Consider the following 10,992-nt stretch of genomic DNA (forward strand, 5'->3'; position numbering starts at 1 on the left):
GAAGCAGGCTCCCCACAGGGAGCCCAATATGGTACTTGATCCTGGGACCTCAGGATCATGCCCTGAGCCGAAGGCAGACGCTCAACCACTGAGCCACCCAGGGGTCCCTGAACACACTGTTTTCCACAGCAGATGTACCACCAGCAATGCATAAAGGTTCCAATAAAGGTTCCAATTTCTCCGCATCCTTGACAACACCTATTACTTTCTGCGGGTTTTTTTTTTTTTATTAATAGCCATTGTAATGGGTGTAAAGTAGTATCTCACTGTGGTTTTAAGATATTTGTATTTATCCAATGATTAGTGGTATTAAACATCTATCTTTTCATGTACTTATTGGCCATTTATGTATCTTCTTTGGAGAAACGTCTATTTAAGTCCTTTACTCATTTTTTAAAAATATTTATTTATTTATTTATTTATTTATTTATTTATTTATAATAGTCACAGAGAGAGAGAGAGAAAGAGAGGCAGAGACATAGGCAGAGGGAGAAGCAGGCTCCATGCACCGGGAGCCCGACGTGGGATTTGATCCCGGGTCTCCAGGATCGTGCCCTGGGCCAAAGGCAGGCGCCAAACCGCTGCACCACCCAGGGATCCCCCTTTACTCATTTTTAAAAAAGATTTTATTTAAAATAAAATAAAATAAAATAAAATAAAATAAAATAAAATAAAATAAAATAAAAATAATTTTTAAAAAAGTTTTTATTTATTTATTCATGAGAGAGAGACAGAGAGGCAGAGACACAGGTTTGAGAGAGAAGCAGGCTCCATGCAGGGAGCCCAATGTGAGACTCGATCCTGGGACTCCAGGAGCATGCCCTGGGCCAAAGGTAGGCGCTCAACCACTGAGCCACCCAGGTGTCCCCCTTTCCCCATTTTTTAATCATGTTTGATTTTTTACTATTGAGTTAAGTCTGTTTTTTACAATCCTTTAAACGTGTAAAAATTATTCTTCAGCTCACAGCTTATTACAAAAACATGTCATGGGCCATTTGACCCCTGAGGCCAGAATTTGCCCAACTCCCTCATTTTACATTTGAGGACAGTGAGCCCCTAAGAGAGGCAGTGACTGTCCCAAGTCTCCTCACTCTCATGTAAAGTTGTAGTGGTCTCTGAAGCCACTACTTCATTCATCAACAAAAAATTTTTTTTAGATTTTATTTATTTGAGAGAGAGCAAGAAAGAGGGAGAGAGATAATGAGTAGGGGAGAGGCAGATGGACAGGGAGAGGCAGACTCCCCACTGGGCACCTCTCTGAGCTTCTGTTTCACCATCACTAATACAAGATTGGCCTAGACCATGGCTTCTTTAGCCTTTTTGGAGTGAGAATTAACTCCTCTCCTCAAATATGAATACACAATATTATACATGATTTCAGGGTTTACTCAATTTGTGTCACCTTTCCATGGACCCAAAATAACCCTTAGACTATATGACCATACAACCAAAGCTTAGAAGGCCTTCCTTGTATATGCTCTATATATGACAGTCCTCCAGCACCCCTAGAATGGGACAGGCAAGGGACCAAGGAGAGGGGACACCAGGGCCTGGGTCTCCCTTGCTACCAAAAAGTATCCATTACCATGAAGCTAGCCAGTGTATGCAAAGGTTCCAATCTACTTTTCAAAGTTTATCTTCTTTTACTCTTTCTTCTTGGCCTATGCTCTAGGCAAATTGGACTATACAGATAGTATAGTGGAATATCCTTTCTTCATCTCCACACACCCAAACTCCGCCTGTTTTTTAAGGCTTCGGATGCCTTCTCTATTTTCCCCACCCCTTCTCCCAAACTAGAAGCCACCTTATCCTACTCTGAACACTCCCAGAACTCTGTCTGTATCCCTCTTAAGGAATTTATTATGTTCTCCCTTATATTATAGTTGTGCCTCCACTCCTAACAGGTAGGAACAGCACCTTTTACCCTTTATAAAGAGCCTTCTCACATATTCCTTATCTCATCTGAGTGAAAACTGGATACTGGCCCATTTAGACTTTGGTCTCTTGGCTAAACAATGGTCTCACCCAACTCCCTTAGGGGCAGCTCATCCATCCCCCTTCACCTCTGAGTAATAGACTCAGATCAAAGGCTCCCAATTGCCTTCCTCAGAAGTTCCAATTTCAGGATTCCAACACACTGGCATATTTGGTGCAAAATGTCCAAGGTAATTTCTCACTATTAATGAAGAACAAATTTAACAATTTAAAAATATAGAGCACCCAGAGTAGTGCCCAGCACACTATATAGGTGTTGGGCATTATTAATACTGAAATTTTAATACTTATGAGACAGGTATGGCAGAGGCTTTTGGTGCTCTGTACATATCCATGACCCACTTCTGATTTCAGCTGCTGCCTGGGACAGTGATGTGCAGGTTTCCAGCAATCTCTCCTTCAGGACCCTATCTGTCTCCTTGCTTTTCTGCCCAGAGCTGCTGCTTCTCACAAGCTCACTCAGCCCATGAAGTACAGGGACATTCGTAAGCATTAATTTTCATCTGATGAATTACCTGCCTCCCCTTCCTACACCGCTACAACCTCCACCATTATCCAGGGGAAGATAACAGAAATCCTAATTACAGCTTAATCGGTTAGTATCCCACTCCCTGGCATCTTTATCAACACCTTCCCGAGGAACTTCAGGCCATCTGCCTTTACTCTTCTGATCCTCCGGCTTTGAGCCCGTTAGCACTTTTTCACGGGGCAACAACGGGCCGAGAACAGGGATGGCAGAGTCACAGGTCACACTGCCAAGAAAGGGATGAAAAGAGAGTAAAGGAGCCTTGAGACAGGCCTTTTTTCCGCCCTAGGCTCTTAGCAAAGCCAGCCCTCAAGGGGGTGACTACATGAAGCAGCTCGAGGCACAAAAAGGCAGAGGCAGACTCAGAGACTGACACTGCGCAGGCGCGGGGAGGGGACTAGGGTTCCCTCTCAGGCTCACCCAGCTGCCTCCGCAAGGGCCAGAGGGAAAGCACAGCCCCGCGTGCGAGAAGCCTCCATTCTGTACACCCCAATTCCTCTGAGACCCTCAGACCATCTAGGAAATGTATGGGAAACCACCTTCTGAGGCCCTCGGGCCGCCCCGCACTCCCCGCCTAGAGCTCGCCCAAACCCGGAAAGCGGGTGCCAGGACTGTCGAGGCGCCAAGGCAGGAAGAACCTCCAGGCCGGTCGGATTCGGCCCTCCTCGCCACCTTCTCACCTCTTTGTCCGCCGCTTTCTCCTCGATACCTAGCAGCGCGTACAGGTCCATCTGTAAGAGCTCCTTGGCCACCGCCATGGTTCCAACCCTGACTGGATTCGTACTACAACTCCCAAGAGTCTAAGCGTGCGTAAGGATTCCCGGGGACTGTCACCCCAAACGGACTGAATGGCGCTTAGCCCCCTGGGAAATGTGTACTGGATCGGGCTTGACTGCCTCTGAGGGAAGCAAGCAGCCGTGAATGAACTACGCCTCCCAGCAGCCTCCGCGCCCGCCGTTCCCGCTCCCGGGCTAGCGTGCAGATCGCGGTTTTCCTGCCAAGGCCGCGGCAAGCATGCGCTGGGGGCGTGGGGCGTGGGGCGGGACTTAGTGAAAGTCCAAGGGTCCCCGGACCGGATTGGAGTGGTCTCGGTTTTGTGGACCCTGCGTCGCCGCGCCGGCCACGAGAATGGAGAGTAGGTGCTACGGCTGTGCTGTCAAGTTTACCCTCTTCAAGAAGGAGGCGAGTCTTCTCCCCGCGGGCTCGAAGGGCCAGGGAGGACGGGGCGTGGAGGAAAAGCACAGGACTTGCAGTCCGTAGACTTGGTTTTATGGCCCCTTTACAGCAGTGTGGTTTTGATGAAGTCACTGAACCTCAGTTTCCATTTCTATAAAATGGGGCTAGCGCTCCCTCGCTTTCGGGGTTGGCACGAGGGTCCAGCGATGTGCTGGAGGTGAAAGTACCCTATAAACTGGAGAGCACCCTTCTGCCCTTCCTAGAAAGGTAGGCTTTTCTGTCCACCAAGTGTATGAGATACAGCTCTTTCCTTCTCTCCACACTGCTCCTCTGCAGCCCAGTCTTAGTTACTACCCTGCGATTACTCTCCATCACACCGTGCCCCTTACTCTCTGTCCTGAAATCTTCATCACACAGCCTGCCCTTACCAGGTTTTTTGAGTTAGATTACTGCACTTCGTCCTGCTCCCAGGGCACATGGCAACGTCTCTTTTTGTCTTCTGCACAGGCCCCTAAATTCTCCTAGTGAGCTTCCTCTGCTCAGTTGTGACCAGGAGCTAGGTACCATAGTGAATGAATGAATAGCACAGTTAGGGGGGCAGATCGTGTAGCACCTGAAACCTGGGTTTTGGAATCAGGGTGGTCAGGGTTCAGATTTGAACTCAGCTGTCTTATCCATGGAATGACCTTGGTTTGAGCAAGTCATGTAACCTCTCTGAACCTAAGATAGGAATAATAATGGTGGTCATCAGGATTGAGTAACTACTGTGCATAAATTGTGAGCATTTTGTCAGATGATGAATGTTACATACTGAACTTAGTGCCTGGCACACAATAAGTGTTTAATAAATGGAGGCTATTGTTATACTGAAGACAAGCCATCCTCCATCTTTGCTAAGGCAGAAAAGGTAGAGCTCTGCACTCTCTGATTCTCCTATGTTGAAGAGTCAGTGGCCTGCAGCATGAAGTTTTACCTATTTGTTTTCTACACCCCAGTGTCGGGGAATTGAAGACAGGATAGAAAACATGGGAATTTTGCATAAAGCTTTACTTGATTTGAATAAAAGACTGGAGACTGAGGAATCGCTTTACCCTCCACCCCTGTCTTTCCTCAGGCCTTAGGGGCCCCACTCCTCCTCCTCCCAGCAGCTGGTCACAACTTCAGTGTCTTCCCTCTCTGTGTGCTTGGAGAGTCCCAGGGAGGAGCCTACAGGGGCGGGTGAGAGATGGATCCCCTACTTCATGTTTCTTATAGTACGGCTGTAAGAATTGTGGCCGGGCCTTCTGTTCTGGCTGCCTTAGCTTCAGTGCAGCGGTGCCCCGGACTGGAAATACTCAGCAGAAAGTCTGCAAGCAGTGCCATGAGGTCCTGACCAGGTGAGAAGTTGACATGGGCAAGAGTTTAGCCAAGCATGGTACCAGGCAGCTGGCCAGCCCACACAGCTTTGTGCTCTGTGGCTAGAGATCAGCTCAGGAAGTGTTTGGAGTGGGAGGTACTGACTGGCAGATGGCAGGACTTCTGATACCAGTTTTCTTCTCTATAGAGGATCTTCTCCTGCCAATGCCTCCAAGTGGTCACCACCTCAGAACTATAAGAAGTAAGTGTTGAACGAACAGAGAGGCAAATAGGGATGGGGAAAAGACAAAGGAGCCAAAGAGTAGGACTCTCTTCCCAGCCTCTAGAACAAATGAGCACAAGGTCAGGAGAATATTATCTCTCAGCCTCCTGACTGCCCTCTTGGGCTCAAAAAGTAGCTCATCAGCCCTCTCCCCAGAAGGCTGGGCAAGGTCTTTGGTAGACCTTGTCTTCTCAGCCAGACCCTCCGGTTAGTCAGCTGGATTGGGTTGCAGGGTGACATGAATGAGGACTACAGAATATTGTCCATTGGAGGCCTCCCTGGATGCCTAGAAATTATTTGAATGGGAAACGGTGAGTAGGTGCCTTCACCCCTTCCTTCTTCATTCTTCAAGAACCTTATCTCATACCCTGCCAGGCGCGTGGCAGCCTTGGAAGCCAAGCGGAAGCCCAAAACTCCTCAGAGCCAGGGACTGATCCAGCAAGACCAAGTCATCGCTGAGCGCCTAGCACGGCTCCGCCAACAGAACAAGCCCAGTGAGTGGGGGCAGACAGGGTGACCTAAAAGGTACCATCTAGGCCTCCTGGGACTAGGATTCCTCTGGGTCTTACAAGGCTTCTCTATACCAATTTCAGAGTCAGTGGCCTCACAGGCGGAGATAGAAGCCAGGCTAGCTGCACTGAGGGATGACCCCCAGGGTTCCATCCCTTCCACCCAGGAGGTGGAGGCACGGCTTGCTGCACTACAGGGCAGAGTTCTGCCTTCACAGACCTCCCAGCTGGTAGGTGCTTGTGGGGGACAGGGGTCCTAGGCTAAGGGCCTAGCAGAAGCCCAGATACATTGGCAAAACCTCCCACCCTCACCTCTTGAGCCTCAAGCCAAGGAACCAGGGACAAGCAGTAGGAAGGGGTGGGGGAGGAAGGAGTGTAAGATTAGTCCCCTTTCCCTGAGCTTTGGAAACTCTTCAGCATCCACCCCTAACCTAGACTGTTCTGCACCTCACAGTTTTGCCCTCCCCCTAACCTGCTCCCCACTGAAGTTCCCTCCTCTGAGCAGGCACATCAGCCACCAGACACCAGGACCCAAGCCCAGCAGGCACAGGATCTGCTGACACAGCTGGCAGCGGAGGTGGCTATTGATGAGAGCTCAGAACGAGGAGGCCCAGGTAACTTCTGCACCTGAATCCCCCAGAGACCTGCCCCCCACTCTTTCCCCAAGTGGGAACAACCCTGCTGCCCACTCTCTGGGACACAAATGTAAATCAGAGAACAATCAACATTGTAAACCATGGTTTGCTCTAACAGGAGCCAGTGTAAGCCTCACAGATAAGTGTGTGGGCTTCAGAATCAGACAGTGATTTCTTATACTACCACTTAAACTAGCTCTGTGACCCTGGGGAAGTTACTTGCCCTAAGCATCACTATCATCATCTATAAAATGGAGGCATATGTGGTAAAACCCATCTCACAGGGAAATCACAAGAAGTAAATGAGATCATCTAATAAGCACTTAAGGCCCTGCCTGGCTCATAGTAAGTGTTCAGTGAATGTTCTCTGCGATGATGATGATAAGGATGAGGAACAGGTTATTTAAATTTATTTAAAATTCGGGAACCCTGGGTAGCGCAGTGGTTTAGCGTCTCCCTTTGGCCCAGGGCGCGATCCTGGAGACCTGGGATCGAATCCCACGTCGGGCTCCTGGTGCATGGAGCCTGCTTCTCCCTCTGCCTATGTCTCTGCCTCTCTCTCTCTCTGTGACTATCATAAATAAATTTAAAAAAAAATTTAAATTTATTTAAAATTCAGTGAAATTTGGGGCACCAGGGTGGTTCAGTCGGTTAAGCATCTGATTCTTAATCTCAAAGCTCAGGTCTTGGTCTTAGGGTTGTGAGTTCAAGTCTGTGTTGGGCTCCACACTGGGGGTGGGATCTACTTAAAACTAATAATAATTAAATGAAATTGAAACTTTGGTTCCTCAGGGCACCTGGGTGGCTCAGTCAGTTAAGCATCTGCCTTCGGCTCAGGTCCCAGGATCCTGGGATTGAGCCCCACATCGGGCTCCCTGCTCAGCAGGGAGTCTACTTCTCCCTCTGTCCATCACTTAACTCATGCGCTTGTGCTCTCTCTCTTTCAAATAATAAAATCTTTAAAAATAAATAAAATTCAGTTTCTCAGTGGTACAGCCACATTTCAAGGGCTATTAAACTACAGTCTTGGACAGCACAAATACAGACCATGATATGGAACATATCTGTTATTTCTTTTTAAGATTTTATTTATTTATTCATGAGAGACACACACACACACACACACAGAGGCAGAGACACAGGCAGAGAAGCAGGCTCCATGCAGGGAGCCCAATGTGGGACTCGATCCCGGGTCTCTCTAGGATCATGCCCTGGGCTGAAGGCGGCGCTAAACCACAGAGCCACCCAGGCTGCCCACATTTCTGTTGTTATAAAAAAATTGTGTTGGACAGTTCTGTTCAAATGCTTCAGAGCAGTGGTTCTCAACCAAGGATGATTTTCCCTCTGGGGCCATATAACAATATCTGGAGACTCTCTGGTGTCACAGCTTAGAGGGTACCACTGGCATCCAGAGAGCAGAGGCTAGGAATGCTGCTAAACATATAGTGCATTGGACAGTCCCTACAACAAAGAATTATCCTGTCCATAATATCAATGAATCAAGTATGAGAAACCCTGCTTTAGAGACATAATCACATTGAATGCCCTCCATAATCTTGTATATACTATTATCTATATTTTATAAGTGAGAAAACTGAGGCTCAGTGAGCTTAAGGAATTTGACCGAGGTCGTGGGTATTAAGTGATAGAGCTGGGACTCAAACCCAAAGCTATCTGATTTTGAACCTCTTGTTCTGAAATGCTTCGCTAAAAGGAACCATGTCAAAGCCACAGCCACTCTGGTAGAGCTCTTCCTGCCTAGCCTTCATCTTCTTTGTGTCCTCTCTGTGCTGCTCTCTGTAAATATGCAGTCCAGCCTGTGAGGCAGAGAGGCTGACTGAGGCTTAGCTTCCCTGTGTCCTCATCTTGGGCAGTGATGCTCATACCATGGGATACCCACTCTAAGGGCAACATGTAAAAATATCAGGGGTAGAGATGGATGTAGTTGAAAAAAAAAAAAACATGCCTAAGATTACTAGTATTTTGTATTTGGAAAAATGGAGGAAAGATTCATTTTATTTGTAATATAAACCACAGGAGCTAGTGCTGAATAAAAAACTGATAATCTATGATTTTTATTTTATTTTATTTTAAGATTTTATTTATTTATTCATGAGAGACAGAGAGAGAGAGAGAAGCAGAGACATAGGCAGAGGGAGAAGAAGGCTCCCTACAAGGAGCCCAGTGTGGGATGTGGGACCCAGTCCTGGATCCTGGCCTGGGATCACACCCTGAGCCAGAGCCAGAGGCTCAGCCACTGAGCCACTCAGGCATTCCTAACCTGTGATTTTTATTATTTTTATTTTTTAAATATTTATTTATTTATTATTTATGATAGAGAGAGAGAGCAGAGACACAGGAGGAGGGAGAAGCAGGCTGCATGCCAGGAGCCTGACGTGGGACTCGATCCCGGGACCCCAGGATCGTGCCCTGGGCCAAAGGCAGGCGCTAAACCACTGAGCCACCCAGGGATCCCCCCCTAACCTGTGATTTTTAAAGGAAGTTCAGAAATGGGCTCACTGGCTTCTGATGAGAGATCTTGGACTGTCTCTGCCTCCCTGACTATTTCTCTCCTTCCAGCTGCCTCTATCCAGAATGACCTCAACCGAGGCGGCCCCGGGGGCCAAAGTGCTACTTCCAAGGGGCAGGCCACTCAGTCCCTGGAAGAGGAGAAGAGCAGGCTGCTGGCCCAAGCAGCCATTGAGCTGCGGGAAGAGAACACAAGGCAGGAGAAGATCCTGGCACTCGCCAAGCGCTTGGCCGTACTGCGGGGACAAGACCCTGACAAAGGTAGAGGCTGGAAGTAGCAGCTCACTGTGTCCATCGGGCAGGCTTCCCCACTCACACCCCCAGGCCAACCTCTACAAAATGACTACTCCCTGCCATGCTGAGCCAGGTGCTGGGAATTCCTGTGCTCAGAGGTCTCTCAAGCTTTGCCCAGAGCCACAAGGAAGGTACCGGGGCAAAGAAATGGAAAAGGAATACATAGCAGTTGTAGGGCCTGGGGACCCTCAGTCCATTCAGAAGCAATCTTCCGCTCCTGTCCTCTAGCCCTGAAGGGTAGGGTAGGGCAGGGAGGGGCAGGATCTGATCAGTTGGGACAGAGGCTGCCTAGCTCTGGAACAAGTGCCACTAGAAAGCAAACCAGCTCCTGGGGGCAGTACAGCTACTGAGGTGAACTCTCTACACATTACTCCTTCCCCCCCTGTACCTGTTCCTCCAAGTGACCCTCCAGGACTATCACCTCCCAGACAGTGATGAGGATGAGGATGAGGAGACGGCCATCCAGAGAGTTCTGCAGCAGGTAGGCCCTGCCTTACCCACCTGACCACCTCCTGTCCTGTCCCTGTCTCATTGCCCCGCCACCTACCAGGCTCCATTCACCTTGCCTCCTCTCTCATGCTGAAGCCACTCTGCAGCTCATATTCTGGCTGGGGCCCCACTGTCCTGCCCACTGGCCCCTTGAGATGGGGTATCAGTAGCCACAGGCAACAGATAAAGGGAGATGAGTTGAGAAGTTAAGGCCACAGAGCATGGAATTATTCGCGGGGAAGAGGGTCAGTGTCTAGGCCTGGAACAGGGAGCTGCACCTCTTCACCCTGTCCACAGCTCACTGAAGAAGCTGCCCTGGATGAGGCAAGTGGCTTTAACATCCCTGCGGAGCCTGCTGTCCGAGCTCGGGCCCAGTCCTGCAGGGCAGAGCCTGAGGTGAGAAAAGCCCCTGGCCACCACCACAGCCATCTGGTCCTGCAGTGATCTCCCACACCTTACTTTCCCCATTCCTCTCTGGTCCTGGCAGGTGAAGGCCGTGGCCACCAGGCCTGAGGCTGAGGAAGAAGAGCTCCCCTGGTGCTGCATCTGCAATGAGGATGCCACCATGCGCTGCGCTGACTGTGACGGGGACCTCTACTGTGCCCGCTGCTTCCGGTGAGGGCAGGTGGAATGTTCTTTTCCACTGGGAGAAGTCAAGGGCCACCTATGATCCCTGACCTATCTGTCTCTGCTCCGTAGGGAAGGCCATGATGCCTTTGAACTTAAGGAGCATCAGACGTCTGCCTATTGCCCCCCGCGTGCAGGCCGAGAGCACTGAGGAAGCCAGGCAGGCAAGCCCACAGGCAGTCGTGCAGGCCAGTGCGCCTGCCCCTGAGCCCAGCCTCAGGGCACCCAATGGAGGAGTGCATCAGGCTAGACTGCTCGTGGATGTGCCCTTTCCTGAGCCTCAGTGTCCCCAGAAGGAGGAAGGATTCTCTATTCGAGATGATAACTGGGGGAGCCAGAGGGAAAGCAGAAGTCAGGAGCCCTCCAACAGCCAAGTCTGGACTGAGAATGAGGCATGGTGGGGAAAGATGAGACTGAATCTAAGGGTGATGAGCCTTGAAACTTGGTCAAGGGCCTAGGGCTCTTCCCTGGGACTTAGTGGATCTAATAAAAAATGTTAACTCCTTGAACCCAGCATCTCTTATCTCTAGAACCCTGTGGACTCTAAGCCTGAGCCCCTAGAGAGGTAGCAAGACCAGGACTTCAACGCAAAGT

At 49.6% G+C, this 10,992-nt stretch overlaps 2 protein-coding genes across 2 annotated transcripts in view; one reads left to right on the forward strand and one right to left on the reverse strand.

Annotated features, from left to right (window-relative positions):
• Positions 1 to 3,361, reverse strand: part of DNAJC17 (DnaJ heat shock protein family (Hsp40) member C17) — a 42,332-nt gene extending 38,971 nt beyond the window's left edge. The window contains exon 1 of the mRNA XM_072808171.1: positions 3,202 to 3,361. Within this exon, the coding sequence (XP_072664272.1) occupies positions 3,202 to 3,279 (78 nt within the window). The 5' untranslated portion in view covers positions 3,280 to 3,361. The remainder of the gene's footprint in view (positions 1 to 3,201) is intronic.
• Positions 3,362 to 3,484: 123 nt separating this feature from the next.
• ZFYVE19 (zinc finger FYVE-type containing 19) lies at positions 3,485 to 10,907 on the forward strand. The gene is made up of 11 exons (XM_072808168.1): positions 3,485 to 3,703; positions 4,952 to 5,073; positions 5,241 to 5,294; positions 5,691 to 5,809; positions 5,909 to 6,054; positions 6,330 to 6,438; positions 9,040 to 9,249; positions 9,684 to 9,763; positions 10,069 to 10,167; positions 10,259 to 10,386; positions 10,471 to 10,907. Exons 1-11 carry the CDS (start codon positions 3,650 to 3,652, stop codon positions 10,547 to 10,549), a joined length of 1,200 nt encoding a protein of 399 aa, XP_072664269.1. The 5' UTR covers positions 3,485 to 3,649; the 3' UTR covers positions 10,550 to 10,907.
• Positions 10,908 to 10,992: the final 85 nt, after the last annotated feature.

Source organism: Canis lupus, chromosome 32 (assembly GCF_048164855.1).
Source record: "Canis lupus baileyi chromosome 32, mCanLup2.hap1, whole genome shotgun sequence".
NCBI lineage: Eukaryota > Metazoa > Chordata > Mammalia > Carnivora > Canidae > Canis > Canis lupus.

Excerpts from the sequence above, each read along its gene's own strand:
- ZFYVE19 (XM_072808168.1), top strand. The coding sequence starts at position 3,650 with ATGGAGAGTAGGTGCTACGGCTGTGCTGTCAAGTTTACCCTCTTCAAG. Across the intron at positions 3,704-4,951 it reads TTACCCTCTTCAAGAAGGAG|TACGGCTGTAAGAATTGTGG; the intron begins GCGAGTCTTCTC and ends TGTTTCTTATAG. Across the intron at positions 10,168-10,258 it reads CCTGCAGGGCAGAGCCTGAG|GTGAAGGCCGTGGCCACCAG; the intron begins GTGAGAAAAGCC and ends TGGTCCTGGCAG.